Genomic DNA, 20,823 nt, shown 5'->3' with positions numbered 1-20,823 from the left:
CGAGTCCATGTTTACCTGTTGAGGTAGATGTTAAATCGAGTCCATGTTTACCTGTTGAGGTAGATGTTAAATCGAGTCCATGTTTACCTGTTCAGGTGGTTATTAAATCGAGTCTCTGTCTGCCTGTTGAGGTAGATGTTAAATCGAGTGTCTGTTTGTCTGTTCAGGTAAATGTTAAATCAAGTCTCATCCACTATTTGAAGAGGCGAACAATTTGCTCCTCAGCCAAAATCACCAAGGCAGATTAACTGGTCTTCACCACATGCTGGTTGTGGGCAGAATGGCTGCTTTCGTTGCCTATTTTCCAACAGTTACTGTAGTTTATGTGAAATACTTTAGATATTTTTGAGAGATGTGATAGTGCTAAATAAATGCAAATCTTTCATTTTCCAAACAAATGTGCAATTTTGAAATCACAACATTAAGTCAATAACTTTTATTCTTTGACTGCTGTGTGTAATTTCCAGCCCAGTGTTGAGAGAAGGAACTGCTCTGTTCACTAGGTGTATCAACATTGGAAATGCATTGTTGAATTTTCTTGAGTATATTTGCAATCTTGCTAGAAATACCACGTAAAGAATTTCTTCACGAACACATTTACATTGCCGTTGCACGTGTCAGAGTGTTCCTTGCTCATTGAAGCTTTATTTTGTACCCTTACATACGCTTGCATTTTGCTTTTCCAAATTAGAGTTATCAATATCTTTTCTTTAAATTAGGAGTAGCTAGAGAGGGATAGACATGTAGAGCTGGTATTAAAGAATTGGATTATACATCTTCTGTTTGTTCAGCTTACAGGCAAGTTAACCACTGCTACCATATATCTAAAGAAAATATGCAAACCATGCAGTCTTTCCTGTTGGCCTATCGTTGATTGCAGACACAAGGAAACCACGGCCCAGATTTTTGTGCTTTGAGCCGAGGTAGTTTCAGTTTGCCGGGAGTAAAGCCTAACGAGGAAAATGGGGGAATTTGTACATCATTTAGCAAATTTTCTGTCATCTGTGATTAAATGCTGAATTGTTTAATGAGACTTAATCAGAATTTCTCAATGTTCGGTTCTGCGTGTTAACACTGATGGTCTCATGTAAGAGTAATGTTTTCCTATAATGAATGGTTCACATGTGCACGGACCGTGTTTGGGGGGGGCTGGGGTGGAGGCGGGGAGATGGGTACAATAATCACCAATGCCTTCCACTTTAGGAATCCCACCATTGATTTAAAAAAACCTGTTACAGCCTTTCCTGCTGCTGCTGCGCTGGGAATTGTATCGAAGTAGCTGTGTATTTAAGCAGGACAGCTGTCACATCCCTAACAGTATGAAAGATTTGCATTTATATAGCACTTTTCACGACCACCGTACGCCCCAAAGTGCTTTACAGCCAATTAAGTACTTTTTGAAGTGTAGTCACTGTTGTAATGTAGGAAACGTGGCAGCCAATTTGCTTCCAGCAAGCTCCCACAAACAGCAATGTGATAACTGACGTAAGAAAACTACTAGGCACTTGGCCTAAGCGTTAAACAAAGCTTTAATCAACTGTGTTGCAACATGGAGGTCTAGTTGTGTCCTTCACTAGTTCCTGTTAAGAATGTCCTGCGCAAGCCGGGCCCGTGCCCGAGTATTTATACTCTCCCTGGACAGCGCCACCCGTAGGCCGCTCAGTATTATTTCATAAGTCTTTCTTTCATGAATGACTGATTTATGTCAATAATGACCAGATAATCTGTTTTAGTGATGTTGATTCAGGGATAAATATTGGCCAGGACACCGGGGATAACTCCCCTGCTCTTCTTCGCCGTAGTGTCTGATCTATGAGAGAGCAGACGGGGCCTCGGTTTAACGTCCCATCCGATAGAAGGCACCTCTGACAGTGCAGCACTCCCTCAGTACTGCACTGGAGTGTCAGTCTAGATTTTTGTGCTCAAGTCTCTGAAGTGGGACTTGAACCTTCTGACTCAGAGGCGAGGGTGCTGCCAACTGAGCCACGGCTGTATGGCGGACTGTAAATTGTCTGAAGCCAGAGATATCCTCTGATGTGTACTGGAAAGACCCTAATAGCTGCATGTGTCTGCAGGCGCTATTCTAACAGGTGGGATATGCCAATGACCGTTTACCCACTTAGCCTCCTAAGACCCTGCTCCTCTGAGAGCGTGTATAGCTGACCCTGGGGCATTAGACCGTGTCGCCACGTTGAGGGTGTGCTTTGTTAAATCGAGTCCCTGTCTATCTGCCTCTTCAGGTCAATGTTAAAGACCTTCTCCAATATTTGAAGAGGCCAACATTTTCCTCCCTCCTGTGATTGGCTCTGCTCTTGGGGCTGTCAGTTTAACTTGTTGCAGCATTTCATGGAGATTGGTGCTGGCAGCTGGCCCCCTCATGGTGAGCTAGCAAACTGTATTGATTGACTAAGACGGCATCGCTGCTGCGCTCTGTGCATCAGTTGCATTACCATCCTGCACAGATCTAGCTCCAACACTTAAGGTGCAGTCACACGACAAGCTCAGCAGTTTTGGCTTCTCGTCACAAAGGCCTCGAGTGTAATTTGGGTGCGAAGGCCCAAACGGAGACTTCCTCCTCCAAGGAGTCTTTGCTCTGGTATCAAGACAAGCCCCGACTCTGGATTCAGGTGGCATTTACACTATAACTGCAGTCCTGGTGCAAAGCAAAGCCACTTGACACCGAAGCCGAGATCACCCTTAGATGGAGTTTTATCTAAATTGCCTCAATCCCTATTTGAAATCCTGTTAGTACAGAAGCAAGTGGCGTGTTAGTAATCAGAAACAGGTGGGAAAATATGTCCGTCACATCTCCTTAACATAAGGTCCTAATTTAGAACAGTAGGAAATGAAATCTTTGTGGCCCAGTGCCATACATTACATAGAATCCTATATCTGTTCATGCCAACTGCAGATTTACCATAATATGCATTTTCTGTTTTGCGCGTTAACTTGACAAGTGATGAAAAAAGGAAATTCCAATCACGTTGTTCCAACAGTTAAAATTTAATACAGACTTTTTTGGGGAAGGAGACAGTTTTTAAATATCTTCCCACACATTGCAATGATTAGTCAACAAGTCCATTATCACTGAATCATGAGACTACCAGGATAGAAACATAGAAGATAGGAGCAGGAGTAGGCCATTTGGCCCCTCGAGCCTGCACCACCATTCAATGCGATCATGGCTGATCATCCAAATTCAGTACCCTGTCCCTGCTTTCTCCCCATATCCCTTGATCCCTTTAGCCTTAAGAAATATATCTAACTCCTTCTTGAATATATTTAATGAATTGCCCTCAACTGCCTTCTGTGGTAGAGAATTCCACAGGTTCACCACTCTCTGGGCGAAGAAATTCCTCCTCATCTCATTCCTAAATGGCTTACCCTTTATCCTTAGACTGTGACCCCTGGTTCTGGACTCCACCGCCATCGGGAACATCGTTCCTGCATCTAGTCTGTCTAGTCCTGTTAGAATTTTATAAGTTTCAATGAGATCCCCTCTCATTCTTCTAAATTCTAGCCCAATCAACCCAATCTCTCCTCATACGTCATTCCTGCCATCCCAGGAATCAGTCTGGTGAATCTTCGCTGCACTCCCTCCATGGCAAGAACATCCTTCCTCAGATAAGGTGACCAAAACTGCACACAATACTCAAGGTGTGGCCTCACCAAGGCCCTGTACAACTGCAGCAAGACATCCTTGTTCCAGTACTCGAACCCTCTCGCTACGAAGGCCAACATACCATTTGCCTTCTTAACCGCCTGCTGCACCTGCATGCTTACCTTCAGCGACTGGTGCACAAGGACACCCAGGTCTCATTGCACTTCCCCTTCTCCCAATCTATTGCCGTTCAGATAATAATCTGTCTTCCTGTTTATGCCACCAAAGTGGATAACCTCGCATTTATCCACATTATACTACATCTGCCATGCATCTGCCCAATTACCCAACCTCTCCAAATCATACTGGAGTTTCTCGGCATCCTCCTCACAGCACACACGCACACCCAGCTTTGTCATCTGCAAACTTGGAGATATTACATCTAGTTCCCTTGTCTAGATCATTAATATATATTGTGAATAGCTGGGATCCTAGGACCGATCCCTGCGGTACCCCACTAGTCACTGCCTGCCACTCAGAAAAAGACCCGTTTATTCCAACTCTTTGCTTCCTGTCTGTCAACCAGTTCTCTATCCAAGTCAATACCTTGCCCCCAATCCCATGTGCCTTAACTTTACACGCTAATCTCTTATGCTGGACCTTATCGAAAGCCTTCTGAAAGTCCAAATACACCACATCCACTGGTTCTCCCTTATCTATTCAACCAGTTACATCCTCAAAAAATTCCAGTAGATTGGACAAGCACGATTTACCTTTTGTAAATCCATGTTGACTTTGTCCGATCCTGTCACTGTTTTCCAAGCGCTCTGCTATTACATCTTTTATAATGGACTCTAGCATTTTCCCCACTACCGATGTCAAGCTTACTGATCTATAATTCCCCGTTTTCTCTCTACCACCTTTTTTGAATAGTGGGGTAACATTAGCTACCCTCCAATCCATGGGAACTGTTCCAGAGTCTATAGAATTTTGGAAGATGACCAGCAATGCATCTACTATTTCTAGGGCCACTTCCTTAAGTACCCTAGGATGTAGATTATCAGGCCATGGGGATTTATCGGCCTTCAATCCCGTCAATTTCCCTAACACCATTTCCCTACAAATACTGATTTCATTCAGTTCCTCCCTCTCATTAAACCCTATGTTCCCCGACATCTCTGGGAGGTTATTTGTGTCCTCCTTTGTGAAGACAGAACCAAAGTATGTATTTAATTGGTCTGCCATTTCTTTGTTCCCCATTATAAATTCCCCTGATTCTGACTGCAAGGGACCTACGCTTGACTTCACCAATGTTTTTCTCTTCACATATCTATAGAAGCTTTTACAGTCAGTTTTTATGTTCCCTGCAAGCTTACTCTCATACTCTATTTCCCCCCTCTTAATTAATCCCTTTGTCCTCCTTTGCTGAATCCTAAACTGCTCCCAATCCTCAGGTTTACTTCTTTTTCTGGCCAATTTATATGTCCTCTCCTTGGATCTTATGATATCCCTAATTTCCCTTGTTAGCCACAGTTGAGTCACCTTTTTTGTTTTATTTTTATGCCAAACAGGGATGAACAAATTCTGTAGTTCATCCAGGCGATCTTCAAATGTTTGCCATTGCCTATCCACCGTCAACCCTTTGAGTAACATTCCCCAATCAATCCTACCCAACTCGCGCCTCATACCATCGTAGTTTCCTTTATTTAAGTTCAGGACCCTAGTCTCTGAGTCAACTACTTCACTCTCCATCTTAATGAAGAATTCGATCATATTATGATCGCTCCGCCCCAAGGGGCCTCGCACAACATGATTGCTAATTATTCCTTTCTTATTACATAATACCCAGTCTAAGATGGCCTGATCTCTAGTTGGTTCCTCGACATATTGGTCCAGGAAACCATCCCGTATACACTCCAGGAATTCCTCCTCCACGGTATTGTTACTAATTTGGTTAGCCCAATCTATATGTAGATTAAAATCACCCATGATAACTGCTGTGCCCTTATTGCACGCGTCTCTTCCCGTTTAATGCCATCCCCAACCTCTGCATTACTGTTTGGGGGTCTGTATACAACTCCCACTAACATTTTCTGCCCCATGGTATTTCTCAGCTCTACCCATACAGATTCCACATCATCAGAGCTAATATCCTTCCTTGCAATTGTGTTAATCTCTTTAACCAGTAATGCTACCCCACCTCCTTTTCCTTTTTGCCTGTCTTTCCTGAATATTGAATACCCCTGGATGTTGAGTTCCCAGCCTTGGTCACCCTGGAGCCATGTTTCCGTAATCCCAATCATATCATATCCATTTACATCTATTTGCGCAGCTAATCATCCACCTTATTACGAATGCTCCTTGCATTAAGACACAAAGCCTTCAAGCTTATTTTTTTAACACTCTTAGACCTTTTAGAATTATTATTTACTGTGGCCATGTTTGATTTAAACCCTTGATTACTCTGACAGCCACTTTTGCTTTTCTCCTTCCTGTCTTTTGCTTCTGTCCTTGTTTCCCTTTCCTCTGTCTCCCTGCACAAGTTCCCAACCCCCTGCCATTTCAGTTTAAACCCTCCCCCACAGCACTAGCAAACACTCCCCCTAGGACATCGGTCCCAGTCCTGCCCAGGTGCAAACCGTCCAGTTTGTACTGGTCCCACCTCCCCCAGAACCGGTTCCAATGTCCCAGGAATTTGAATCCCTCCCCCTTGCACCATTCCTCTAGCCACGTATTCATCTGAAATATCCTTCTATTTCTACTCTGACTAGCACATGGCACTGGTAGCAATCCTGAGATTACTACCTTTGAGATCCTATTTTTTAATTTACCTCCTAACTCCCTATATTCAGCTTTTAGGACCTCATCCCGGTTTTTACCTATATCGCTGGTACCTATATGCACCACGACAACTGCCTGTTCACCCTCCCCCTCCAGAATGCTCTGCAGCCGCTCAGAGACATCCTTGACCCTTGCACCAGGGAGGCAACGTACCATCCTGGAGTCTCGTTTGCGGCTGCAGAAACGCCTATCTATTCCCCTTACAATAGAATCCCCTTTTACTATAGCTCTCCCATTCTTTTTCCTCCCATCCTGTGCAGCAGAACCACCCACGGTGCCAGGAAGTTGGCTGCTGCTGTCTTCCCCTGATAAGCCATCTCCCTCAACAATATCCAAAGCGGTATATCTGTTTGAGAGGGGGATGGCCACAGGGGACCCCTGCACTACCTGCCTGCGCCTACTACTCTGCCTGGCAGTCACCCATTCCCTTCCTGCCTGTGCAGCCTTTACCTGCGGTGTGACCAACTCATTAAACGTGCTATCCACGGCGTCCTCAGCATCGCGAATGCTCCAGTATGTATCCATTCACAGCTCCAGCGCCGCAATGCGGTCTGCCAGTAGCTGCAGCTGGATACACTTCCCGCACACATGGTCGTCAGGGACACAGGAAGTGTCCCTGATTTCCCACATAGTGCAGGAGGAGCATACCACGGTGTCGAGCTGTACTGCCATGACTTACCCTTTAATTAATTCAAATTAAATTAAATCAAATCAATCCCACCAATTACACTACAATTAAATGATATACTCAAGGGCCCTTGTTTACCAGCAGTCCCCGCTACACAACAGAGACCTTAGCAACTATAAACCACAAAATTTAAGTTTGGAAAAAAGCGAGAAAGAGAGAAATACTCACCAACCAATCACTTACCTGCTTTCTGGTGACGTCACACTTTGATTACTTTTTACTTCTCTCTCTCCTCTCGCTGACTCTGTGCCCCTTGCAGGTCCGTCGCTCAGCTCCGGTCCCAGGCCTCCTCTCCGCGCTCTTTTTATCCTCCTCTCGCTGACTCTGTGCCTCTCGCAGGTCCGCCACTCAGCTGGTTGAAGACGTACCGGATAGACCTTGATCATTTTTCGTCTAGCAATTCCTATGTTCCGCGTCAACACTTGGCTGAAAGGACAATCATCAACTGTATGTAACTGTTCAGCAAGACATGATTGACTGTTCCTTAAAGTTTCTCCTCTGTCCCTTAAGGGAAGCATCTTAACCTTCACTTAGAATCTCTGCAGATGGCTGAGATTTGGTACTGGTCATGTAGGGTGCCTGTCATGAATCAACTTTGTTGTTAAAATGTATACACCAAGTGTATTAACACTTCAGAAGTACTTGATTGGCTTTGGCATGTTTCACTGTCACTTATGCTAGTGACTTGCTCTCACTGAGTCACAACTGGAACTTTTTATTGCCCCCAAATGGAGAGAAAGAGCATGCGGAGCCCTGCCACCAATATAAAAATAGGCATCAATCCAACCCAGAATGATAAGTGCAGCAAATAATAATGAGGAAAACCTGAATAAACCCCACACTGTGTATACTACAGCAACTTATCTTCATATACGTGGTTTACTTTTTGACTACATGCTGCTGAACGTCAGAATATTACCCTTATAGTGCCTTTCACGTAACAACGCCTCTTGAGGCAGTTTACAGAAGTGGTGGATGGAAAGCAGGAAGGAAGGGAGATAACTGAATGTAAGGCTTCAAAAGGCTGAAAAGTTTTCAAAAGAGAATAGTGGAGTACAGAGATGTGGTGGCCAGAAGGTCTGCCACCGATCATCAAATGGAGACAATTGGGAGCAGTCGACTATAGAGGAGCAGTGAATATCCAACTTCATGTGTACATTTTGTCTCACAAATGTTGCTCAAAGAGTGTTATTCCTGAAATCTCTGCAAGCTTTGAGATCTTTTGCTGTTTTGTAATAGATTTTTCTAAATTAAGTGAGTATCTGTGATTTATCTGGATGCTGTAATTTGATGTTTATTTCTGGTTAATTTTACTTCTTAGCCTGAGATATACGTTGTGTCTGAGAGTTAATTGTCAGTTGTAAAGATCTGTTGTAATTGTTTCCTGTTACTGTTCACTGTACGCTACCTCAGTATTGGAGAGTGTATAAGACACTATATTACTATAACTCAGCTATCTGGCTTCTTATTGCCCAGATTCACTCAGAAAGTGGCATCTTCACATCTTCCAAGACCTTTTATGCGAAGGTTGTAGTATCTGGGTGGTAATTTGCAATAATCTTTGGGATTTATGGTGAGGTGGTACACTATAATAGACTCTGCCCTCTCAATGGGACGTAGAAGATCCCATGGCCTATTCAAAGAAGAGCAGGGAAGTTCTCCCCAGTGTCCTGGCCAAAAGTTCTGACAGGACTGGACAGACTAGATGCAGGAAGGATGTTCCCGATGGTCGGGGAGTCCAGAACCAGGGGGTCACAGTCTAAGGATAAGGGGTAAGCCATTTAGGACAGAACCACAAAAGGGTTTTTAGAAGTTGCAAGGCTTTTATTAAAGACTACAGTTTTAAAGCATAATCAGATATTACATATGGTTTAAGCTAAGTATAATAGACATACAACCCATGACAGTAGAGAGCGATCTACGACTCCCGAATCGGAATGCCACGACCGGACGGACGGGGAGGCAGTACGGTGGTCTCGGATTGGGTGAATTCCTGCAGTCTGCTGCAGCGATCACTTCCATTGGGTCATCTCTCAAGCTGTTGGAGGTGTTAGGCCGTAGCCACCTCGGGAAAACCTTCGCCCCTAACTGCCTGATTTCCTCTCTCGGTCGTTATATAGTTATTTCGGTGGGCTGGTATTCACCTGGTGTCAATCATTTGATCCCCCATCCTATTGTCCAATTGTGAAGTGGGAAGGCATCCCTTGCCGTCCCTTTCTGCATGGCTGATGAGGCCTCCCTCTTATCTTTCTGAGGAATGTTTTGTTATGTTTCTTTAAGGTCATTTTATGACTTTTCGGCTCCATTGTTGTCTAATATCTCCCACCCTGTGTTGTTTTGCATTTTATGATTCCCTTATCATTTCTATTTGTCTTTTGATGCTTGATATTCGACCTTGCTGGCATTTCTGCTCTCTGTTCCCGGCTGCATGTCGTCAGTCTCTGTTCTGAGAATTAAAACCCATCTTTGAATCTAACAGCTATTTCTTACAGCAGAAGTAGACATAAATATAAAATGGGGAACACCACATTACAAACATGTACTTATTCACTAAAATTTGTGACCAGAGAAAAATATATCTTTCAGAAGTCTAAACATATTTTAAAATCTACTAGCATTATGAAAGAATTTATGAATTTTTGTGCGGATCCAGGGGTGTAAATTCCATGATGTGTTACAACTCATGCACTCCCAGGATACGTCTTCTCGTACCCAATGCAAAGGCCAATAGCACAGACAAAGCCCATGCCTTCTCTGAACTGAAATGTGACCGTATGCTTGAAATGATCTAGGAAAGAAATACTTGCATTTGTACAACGCCTTTCATGACATCAGGACGTCCCAATGAAGTACTTTTGAAGTGTAGTCACTGTTGTAATGTAGAAAACACGGCAGCCAATTTGCGTACAGCAAGCTCCCACAAACAGCAATGAGATAAATGACCAGATCATCTGTTTCAGGTGTTGGTTGAGGGATAACTTTTACATAGAAACACAGAAGATAGGAGCAGGAGTAGGCCATTCAGCCCCTCGAGCCTGCTCCGCCATTCAATGAGATCATGGCTGATCATCCAAATTCAGTACCCTGTCCCTGCTTTCTCCCCATATCCCTTGATCCTTTTAGCCTTAAGAAATATATCCAACTCCTTCTTGAATATATTTAATGAATTGGCCTCTACTGCCTTCTGTGGTAGAGAATTCCACAGGTTCACCACTCTCTGGGTGAAGAAATACCTCCTCATCTCTGTCCTAAATGGCTTACCCCTTATCCTTAGACTGTGATCCCTGGTTCTGGACTCCCCGACCATCGGGGACATCCTTCCTGCATCTAGTCTGTCTAGTCCTGTTAGAATTTTATAAGTTTCAATGAGGTCCCCTCTCATTCTTCTAAACTCCAGCGAGTACAAGCCCAATCGACCCAATCTCTCCTCATACGTCATTCCTGCCATCCCAGGTATCAGCCTGGTGAATCTTCGCTGCGCTCCTTCCATGGCAAGAACATCCTTCCTCAGATAAGGCGACCAAAACCGCACACAATACTCAAGATGTGGTCTCACCAAGGCCCTGTACAACTGCAGCAAGACATCCTTGTTCCTGTACTCAAACCCTCTCGCTACGAAGGCCAACATACCATTTGCCTTCTTAACCGCCTGCTGCACCTGCATGCTTACCTTCAGCGACTGGTGCACAAGGACGCCCAGGTCTCGTTGCACTTCCCCTTCTCCCAATCTATTGCCGTTCAGATAATTGCCTTCTTGTTTTTGACACCAAAGTGGAAAGAAATGAAAGATGGGTCTAGAAGAGCTGTAAATGATTATTGGATATTTAGTTAGGCCACTGAAGGCCTGGTGCCACTGGGCAGAGTGTACGCAGAACACACTCCACACATTGGTGCTGAAAATTGCAAACAGGGTCTTAAAACTGGAGTAAGACCACTCTTTGCATATTCAGGCAGGCTCACACCTGTTTCAGGCAGGTACACTGGCCGTCCATTTGCAGCTCGGCTGAAAGTTTCATTGGGCGGCTAGGGGGAGAGGAATTATTTTCCGTTTTCAACTGCCGGCCGCCCCATTTTCCAAACGGTAAGATTCCGTTATTTTAATGATTTTCTTGAGGGTTAGAACGAGCATGAATGTTCCTCCTGGTCCTACAGAAATCTTCCCAGCCGCTGCCGATTTCCCCCTCCCCCAGCCTCCTGCAATTGGCTCACCACCCACCCCCCCCCCCCCCGCCCTACCACTTTTAAGTCCAAAACCTCCGGCTGGGCTCTGGGGGGCACCTCCCACACCCGATTGGAGATTTGAATGGAATGAAAGTCAGGCTGGTTCTGTAAAGGGCGGGCGATCCGCTCTGCCAGATCACCGCCGGGACAAAAATTGACCTCATATTTTCTCACTGTATCTGATTGGCTTCGCTGTCTTCTGGTGAAAAAAGGCTTAAAAATAGGCCTGACGTACAGTGGAAGCAAGCAAGACACCCTGTCCATTGTGATTGTGCATGGGATGAAACACTTGGGGACCGTGTCCATGGGTTGAAAGATGTAGATGGTGTTTGAGCTACATTCTAATAATGAGGAAAATCATAACCATGTTAGTTTACCTATCATTTTACTCCAATTGAAACTCCCGCCACTGGGTAATTGTAGTGCATAACAGCATTTGCTGCTAGCCTCCGTAACTGTACAGGTGTAGAATCCAGGGTCATCCTGAATCTCAACCTGTCAGGGTTGCTATCACGGGGCCGTGTAGACATGGGGCCGTGCTGTCCGGGCGAGGCTGGTTCTGGACCCAAGTGCAGACAGACGAGGCGAGAAGCAGATATGCAGTCTTAAATAACAGGTACTTTACTAGAATCACACAGGTAAACAATATTAACATAGGAGCTCAAGACAAGCTACCACATAGGCAAACGGCTAGTCAAGATAGGAACTCAAGACAAGCTACCATGAGGCAACCAGCTTGTCAAGACTGAGCTCAAGACAAGCTACCACAGGGCAACCGTCTTGTCAAGATAGGAACTCAAGACAAGCTACCGTGAGGCAACCGGCTTGTCAAGACTGAGCTCAAGACAAGCTACCACAGGGCAACCGGCTTGTCCAAACTGAGCACCTTATCAAGACTGAGCAACTTGTCAGCACCTTGTCAAGACCGAGAACAAAGGGAAGAACCACAAAACTTAAATACAAGCAGAAACATAACACAGAGAAACAGTTACAGACATAGGAGCTCAAGACAAGCAACCACTAAGGCAAACGGCTTGTCAAGACTTAGCCCAAGACAAGCTATCCCTAGGCAACCGGCTTGTCAAGGCAAGCTACCACAGGGCAACAGGCTTGACGAGACAGAGCACCTTGACGAGACAGAGCACCTAGTCGAGACAGAGCACCTAGTCGAGACAGAGCACCTAGTCGAGACAGAGCACCTAGTCGAGACTAACTCCCTTGTCAGGTCTGAGCCCAAAGGGACGAAACCACAGAACTTAAATACAAGCAAAAACAGGTGAAACCAATAAACCAGATAAAAGGCAGTTAAGTAATAAACACAGGAGACTAGAAACAATTAACAAAGGAAAACAAACCAGTGAAGGTGCCATCTAGGGGTTACTGAAGGAACTGACTGGCACCCTCACACAACCGGCTTCATCCGCAAAATAGAGCATCTCACACATTCACAGAAACCAACATGAACAAGCAAATAAGTTGCAGTGAAATATTCATCTTTGTAACATTGGTGCACCCATATCTCAGAATTGTTTAATATTGTGATCTGAGCATAGGAATGTTGTTAAGTATCAAATAGGGTAAGATTAACTTGGATTCCATGGATTTGATGAATTGAGTTGTGAGAATGGCCTCAGATGGAATTGCCTACATTTAGTTTTAATTGGCAGTCTGTTATAACTGACTACTCGTTTACTGTTGCTGCATTTAGATTTTATGCCTGTAATATAGACCTATTGAAATTGCATGTCAGACTCCTTTGCATATGAAATGTATTCAATGATTTGACTTGATTCAGTAATACATAATAAATTTATGAGCTTGACTCCACTGGTTTGATACCTGTTTTACATAATAAAGTCTCAATATATTTTCTTTTATACTGTGATTCTTGCCGGTCTCTCAAGATCATGTTACACAACTTTTTTTCTTCATTAATTTTTGGAGAACTTGCTGATTGCATTCATGAGATTGAGTAGACAAGGCCTATATTCCCGAGAGTTTAGAAGAATGAGAGGTGATCTCATTGAAACATGTAAAATTCTTAAGGGGCTTGACAGGGTAGATGCAGGGAGGATGTTTCCCCCTGGCTGGGGAGTCTAGAACCAGGGGTCACAGTCTCAGAGTAAGGGGTCGGCCATTTAAGACAGAGATGAGGAGAAATTTCTTCACTCAGAGGGTTGTGAATCTTTGGCATTCTCTACCCCAGAGGGCTGTGGATGCAGTCATTGAGTATATTCAAGACAGAGATAGATAGATTTTTGGATGCTGAAGAAATTAAGGGCAGGAAAGTGGAGTTGAGGTAGAAGATCAGCCATGATTTTATTGAATGGCAGAGCAGGCTTGAAGGGCCGAATGGCCCACTCCTATTTCTTATGTTCTTATATCCTTATGAGGTGCCAGTGATAAGATTGAGTGGTGCTTGCTGAGCAGAAATGGACATTCAGGATCATGCTAACATCCGGAGCCATGACAGTGCTGGGCGGAAGTGTTCAAGCAGCCAGTGTGTGGGGAGGGGGAATATGGTGGGGGTTGTTTAGCGTGTTCAAACCCCACCAAATTTCTTTTGAAAGAAGACGCATTCGATTCTTGACAGAACGCAGAAACAATGGGTGTTCTTCCAGAGCTGGTCAGTTCCGCAATTCAACCAAATGAAAACCGATTAGTTGGGCTTACACTTCTAACTGTTCACCGGGATATTGCAGTGAATAGTAGCAAAGTTTTTGATAACATTAACGACACATAACCGGCACTTGGACTTCATGTTTTAGAGCTTTTGTCGAGCAAGACTGTTTTATCTTTTCATTTGCTTTATTTGAATTGTTAGATTGATGGAGGTAATAACGGGGGGCAATTTTAACTTGACCCTCCTGTCAGGAATCTGACAAGATTGGGTGCAACGTCAGTTTTACGCCCCACTGAAGTCAATAGAGTAATATTGGGCGGGGTGTGAAACCGGCGTTCCTCCTGATCCCGGGGGTTTCCCGCCCGGAGCGTTCTGTTAAAATGAACCCACCTGTGTCTTATTTGAACCTTACTGTGAAATTCCTCTTTGGAAAAATAGACCTTTTGATGTTGTTTGATTTAGTCTGGCAAGTTCCTATCCAAACACTCATCGAGAAAAATCCTGCCCACACCAATGCAAGCGGCGCTCAGTGCTCCTTGAGTGAGATGCATTCAGTGATGGATTCCATGTAATGCATCCATGGATAAAGTGTTGAGTGGTGTCCCACACTTTTGTGCCTTATGGAGACTGTGAGGAAGTCTGTAAAGCTTGATCATCTACAGAGCGTGGGTGAAAAGACAATTTTCAATGTGATTACTTTATGCAGAGGGGTATTGAATATAAGGAATAGACTGTCAGGGGAGCAGTTGTATCCACAATTTCTGGAGGGAGTTGGATAATTACCTGGAGAAAAAGTTTATAGAGTGATGTTTGAGGTAGCGAGGGGTATGGGGGGAGAAATTGGGTATGTAGCGCCACCTGTTAGTGCCTAATGAGGGCAGTCAGTGGCTGTAGCGCCACTGGCCGCGCCTCCCGCGATATTCAGCGGGGGCACTAATGCTGGCATTAGCCTGTTGCGCTGCGCCACCACCGATGACATCATCGGTGTGCGCAGCACCCCATTAGCGCCCCGATCGCGATATTTGGTAGCGAACGCCGCTGTAGCACCATTCGCTACCCGCGCCCGGTTCACGGGGCCTTACTGTGCCAGCAGTGGCGCAAGTTAAAGTGGAGGTGCGGGGCGGCCGCTTTTCTTGGCGGCCGCCTGCCAGCACCTCCGTCCCCGGCCTCCTGATCCTTCCACCACCCCCCCGCCCCCCCCCCCTCCGCGGCATTGCCGACTGTTTACCGAGAGCCCGGCACTTCTCCTCGGTGCCGGGCTCTTTTGCCGGCACTCGCGATTGGGGATCACGCTGTTGCAGGCCCCTCCCCCTTAACAATGGGAGGAAGGCCTGCGCTGCGGCACGTTGCGCTGCGATATTCAGTTTCAGCGCCCTAAGAGGGACGCGGAGCGCCTCGGGCCTCGCCCCGTCTCCCTCTAGGGGCGCTGAAACTGAATTTCTGGAGATCCTTATTACTCCGAACGCTGCGCAAAAATCAGCGCCCAGGCGAACTTGGCGCCTCAACCGAATTTCTAGGCCCATGTTTTATAAATACTGGAACCAGCTGATAGGACCACAGTGCTCTTTTCAAGTCCTCCATCTACCTTTGTTTCTTTCCCGCTCCACTTCTCATCAGCGAGGTATTCATGGAAGCCTGGCTGAGACTCAAGGCCCTCCACAGGGAGGCAGAGACGGAATGGGAGGTAAGTGGGGTGGTGCGTATAGACCAGAAATATGGGTAATGCGGAGCTCCCAGGGCTCGGGAAACCCGGCAGCTGAAGGGAGGCTGGGAAAGCCGGATTTAGCCACCTCCCCACAATATCTTACTTCATTTAAAAATAATCTCCATTTCCTGACCGGCAGCCGGCCAGATTGAGAGGCTGGCTGGCTAGCTGGCTGTCGGGCGGGAAGGCCTGCGCTGGTAGGCTACAGCCGGGGAGTGGAGAGGAGGGAAGGAGCAGGAGATCGTGGTTTGCTTGGGGGGGTGGTGGGGTTCATCCGATCGCGGGGAGCGAAGCAGGTTAGCTTGAGTGGCCGGGGGGAAGCACTCCTGCTCCTCCAGGCACACAAGAAACCTTTAGAAATAAAAAAAAAACCTACTTGGGCCTCCTGTGGCCAGGATCCCGGCTATCGCCAGCTGTCGTGACGGGTTTGAGACCGTGTGGCTCACGGTTAAAATGGCGCGTGCGTTCCGAGGCACTTCATCAGGCGACTTTGCCATTTCAGTTAGGCCCCCACTCCTCTGCGACAAGGGGCCTTGCCGTGCCTGATTTCAGGCTAGTTAAAATGGCAGTGGGCAGGATGATGCGACCAATGTTCCCAGCTTTTAAAGAGGAAAAACCGCGCACGCGCAGAACTTTGAATGGGTCGCGTAGCCTGTTAAAGGGGCCGCATGGCCCCCCCAAAAAATTAGAGGGACCATTGGATGTGACCCCCCCCCCGCTTCCCCACCATCTTAAACCCCCGCCCTCGTTCCCACCAGGCGGGGCTGAGAGGGGGGGTAAAATTCCCCTATTAATTTTTGTTTGATACTCGTGAACATGTACAATCTTGAAGACCCAATGTCAGCTACTGAAGCTTCTATTCTTGGTGATAATCATGCTAAGTAGTCTTCTCTTCTTCAACAGATTGATGAACTCCCAGAGGGAGCTGTGAAACCACCAGCAAATAAATATCCAATTTTCTTCTTTGGAACTCATGAGACGTAAGTACACTGAAAGAGAAAAAGGATGAAAATGATCAGTGTTGTACATTTTGTTACATGAAAGAGTCTCATTGTTATGGAAGTGAATCTGGGCTGTTAGTAGTCCAAATAGACCTGAAAGAAGTTCTTTATGAAGTAATTCTAGACAAATATATTAGGTCTGTAAACCTAAAAACGAATAATGTGCAGCTAGAGGTTTCAGATTTTGTGTTAAATCAATTTAGGGTTAGTGAAGAGATGTTTTCAGATGGCAAATGGTACTGAAATGTGGATATATATTTGTAATGAATAACAAATGAAACACAAAAAGTTAGCATGCAGGTACAGCAAGTAATCAAAAAGGCAAATGGAATGTTGGACTTTATTTCAAGGGGTTGGAATATAAAAGCAGGGAAGTCCTGCTACAACTGTACAAGGTATTGGTGAGACCACATCTTGAGTACTGCATACAGTTTTGGTCTCCTTAGTTAAGGAAGGATATACTAGCATTGGAGGCAGTTCAGAGACGATTCATAAGGTTAATTCCAGAGATGAGGGGTTTGACTTATGAGGAAAGGTTGAGCAGGCTGGGCCTATACTCATTGGAATTTAGAAGAATGAGGGGTGATCTTATTGAAACATATAAGATACTGAGGGGGCTAAACAAGGTAGATGCAGAGAGGATGTTTCCCCTCGTGGGGAAATCTAGTACGTGGGGGCACAGTTTTAGAATAAAGGGTCGCCCTTTTAGAACTGAGGTGAGGAGGAATTTTTTCTTTCAGAGGGTCGTAAATCTGTGGAATTCTCTGCCCCAGAGAGCTGTGGAGGCTGGGTCATTAAATACATTTAAGGTGGAGATAGACAATTTTTTGCAAGATAAGGGAATGAAGGGTTATGGGGAGCGGGCAGGGAAGTGGCTTTGAGCCCAAGATCAGCCATGATCTTATTGAATGGCGGAGCAGGCTCGAGGGGCCAAGTGGCCTATTCCTGCTCCTATTTCTTATGTTCTAATTGTTCAGGCTTCTTCAATGTGAGTTTCGGGACAGATCACTTATTTCATCATGTTCATACCCATAAGGGGTAATTCTACAAGTTCACACTGTTAGCACAGAGCCTTGCTTGCCAGGAGTATATAGAGGGAAGTTGGGCACCTGCCCCCTCATGGTTTAGTATTCACTAAACTGGAGTCTAGGCTAGAAATTCGCCTCCATAGCGCCCGTTTTTTCAGCGCTACGGGTGGCGTTTTGTGTCCAAAATGGCGCCCGCGCACAATTCGGGCCATGCCGGACGCCATATTGGTAAAGGCCAAACAAGAGGCGTCCTTTACCCACGTCTGAAGTAGGCGTTAGGTCTCTTTTTGGCAAATGTTAATGGCCTAACGCCTGCTTCTGCTTCCTCTTGCAACTTTGGTTTGCGCCTGAGGCAGCCAGCGCCAGTGCTGATGGCCTATAGGAAAGCCAACGTTAAACAGCACAGAATTTAAAAAAGGTAAGTACCATAATCAATTTTCAATTTTATTTTTAAAAAAATTATTTGTCACATAACCAAATACAACAAGTGAAATCCAGTCAGTGAAATGCTTTTTTCTGAACGAGCCGAGTGCACCAAGCAGCAAAGGACACTTAGCTGCTGGTACGCACGGAGCCCGCAAGGACGGCAGCCATTTTCATCGGCGCCATCACAATAGGGTCCGCTCTCGCCTCGCTCCGCCTTTCCCGCACTCCTGCCCGACAATCTTCAGCCGCCGTGGTACCGACGTCCCGGGGCCTGCTTCTCCCTGGCTCTCCTTCCACCCGGTCTGACCTCCGAGCCTCCCGCGGTGTCCGACCTTCCAGGGCCTGCTTTTCCCGCCTTCGGTCCGCTGGCCACCTCCCCTCCTACCGGTTCGACCTCCGAGCCTCCCGCCGAGGAGCTGCCGGCCGCCGTGCTACAGCGGGTCGTCGTGGCCTCCATCGCTGCTTCTGCTGCCTCCCCGCCGACTCGCCGAACTCATCAGCGCCGATGCACAGCGTCTGTAGCGGGAGTGGGCCGACCGACTCAGGGAGAGCACTTACCCTGCGACCGCCACTCTTGGTCCTGAGATCTCCGACCTCGCTCCTGACTCCGACCTCCAGCCCCCCCGCCCCCCAATCTCCCACTGGCCTCCTAGCACCCCGCCCTCCCCGACAGCACTCCCTCCCAACCCCACAACAATACTCCAGACGGCCAAGATCCTCTTCCCCGACGCCTGAGTGCCCTCCGGTCGCACTCTGAGGCCCAGCTGTTCCTCCTCCAGACCCCCTGCGATCTAACTCAATCACTTACCTGAAAATTGGCGCAAGAACCTGTGCAGGCTCCTACCGTTGCGCCATCTACATGATCATGAGGTCCGAGGCTCAAAATCCCAGGCTCCTCGGAGCTCCCCATTTGAGCACAGGCTGTTAGCGCTCTGCGGGTAAGGCGCCCAAAAATGGACGCTACCGAAATTCTAGGCCACGGCGGAGTGCAAACGGAGTGGCAGTAATTGATTCTTCTCCAACCTAGCCTATCAGCACTGAGGCCAATTACAGCACCCCATGCCACCCCCGCTGAGATCAGCCAACTCCTGACAGACTGGAGATCGAAGCTCTGACCTGTCTGCTTTGTCCGGCTTCGTTCCACATTTAGCAATGCATTTACCAATGAAAGAAAGAAAGACTTGCATTTCTATAGCGCCTGTCACAACCTCAGGACGTCCCAAAGTACTTTACAGCCAATTAAGCACTTTTGAAGTGTAGTCACAGTTATAAAGTAAGAAGCACGGCAGCCAATTTGCACACAGCAAGCTCCCACAAACATCAATCTGATAATGACCCAATAATCTGTGTTTTTAGGTGTTGTTTGCAAGATAGATATTGGTTCGGACATCAGGGAGAACTCCCCTAATCTTCTTCGAAATAGTGCCATGGGATCTTTTACGTCCACCTGAGAGAGCAGATGGGGCCTCGGTTTAACATCTCATCTGAAAGGTGGCACCTCCGACAGTGCAGCACTCCCTCAGTACTGCACTGGAGTGTCTGCCCAGATTTTGTACTGAAGTCTCTGGAGTGGGACTCAAACCAACAACCTTCTGACTCAGGGCGACAGTGCTACGCACTGAGCCATGGCTGACATCGTGGAGCCATATAGACAAGCCCAGTATAGAATTTCTTTTAAACGCTATGGGAGTAAAATTTGATTGCTCTGCGCCTCCCGTTAGTGCCCCCCAGGGGGCACTAATGGGGTGCAAAGCACCTAGCGCCTGGGCGCGGTGCCGCTAACGCCTCCACGAAACTCAGTGGGAGGTGCTCAGCATTGGTGCGGAAGCGCCCCGTGGCACTGCGCCGCTGGCGATGACGTCATCACCGTGTGCAGCGCCCCAGCCGCAAACTTCAGTTGCGCCCCCTGACCTATCACCGGACGATATGTCCAACAGGGTCCGGGTGGTGTTTTTGCAGCCGCGGCGGCACAAGTTAAAGGGCAGTTGCCGGGCAGCCATTTCTTTTTTGGGCCGACTGCCGGCACCTGCCCCCTTTTTCTTCGGGGTGCCGGCCGCGATCGGTCAGTAGGCACTCCTCTTGAGTGCCGAGCTGTTTTCCTGGCACCCCGCTCCCCGGTGGTCCAGCAGGGTCACGGTGCGCGCAGCGCTAGGCCCCTCCCCTTTAATCGGGAGAAGGCGGCCTGCAATGAGGCGGCAGTACATGGCGTGTTGCACGTAGTGCCGCGAAATTCAGTGGTAGCGCAGCGAAGTTAGTGCCCCATAGGGGGCATAGAAACATAGAAGATAGGAGCAGGAGTAGGCCATTCGGCCCCTCGAGCCTGCTCTGCCATTCAATGTGATCATGGCTGATAATCCAAATTCAGTACCTGGTCCCTGCTTTCTCCCCATACCCCTTGGTCCCTTTAGCCTTAAGAAATATATCCAACTCCTTCTTGAATATATTTAATGTATTGGCCTCTACTGCCTTCTGTTGTAGAGAATTCCACAGGTTCACCACTCTCTGGGTGAAGAAATTCCTCCTCATTTCTGTCCTAAATGGCCTACCCCTTATCCTTAGACTGTGACCCCTGGTTCTGGACTCCCCCGCCATTAGGAATATCCTTTCTGCATCTAGTCTGTCCAGCCCTGTCAGAATTTTATAAGTTTCAATGAGATCCCCTCTCATTCTGCTAAACTCCAGCGAGTAC

General features: G+C 46.8%; 1 protein-coding gene across 3 annotated transcripts in view; it reads left to right on the top strand.

Moving 5' to 3' along the window:
• hdgfl3 (HDGF like 3) overlaps window positions 1-20,823 on the top strand; it is a 149,389-nt gene that overhangs the window by 57,134 nt on the left and 71,432 nt on the right. For all 3 annotated transcript variants that reach the window (XM_085968844.1, XM_085968845.1, XM_085968846.1), the window contains one exon: window positions 16,583-16,659. In XM_085968844.1, coding sequence (XP_085824970.1) covers window positions 16,583-16,659 — 77 coding nt within the window. Of the gene's footprint in view, window positions 1-16,582; window positions 16,660-20,823 lie in introns of those variants that run through there.

The sequence above is a fragment of the Somniosus microcephalus genome, chromosome 27 (genome assembly GCF_052327205.1).
Source record: "Somniosus microcephalus isolate GS21.2 chromosome 27, FLI_Smic_1.0, whole genome shotgun sequence".
NCBI classification, from domain to species: Eukaryota; Metazoa; Chordata; class Chondrichthyes; order Squaliformes; family Somniosidae; genus Somniosus; species Somniosus microcephalus.
Note: the sequence above shows the minus strand (reverse complement) of the source record. Positions and strands in the feature narration are given on the sequence as shown.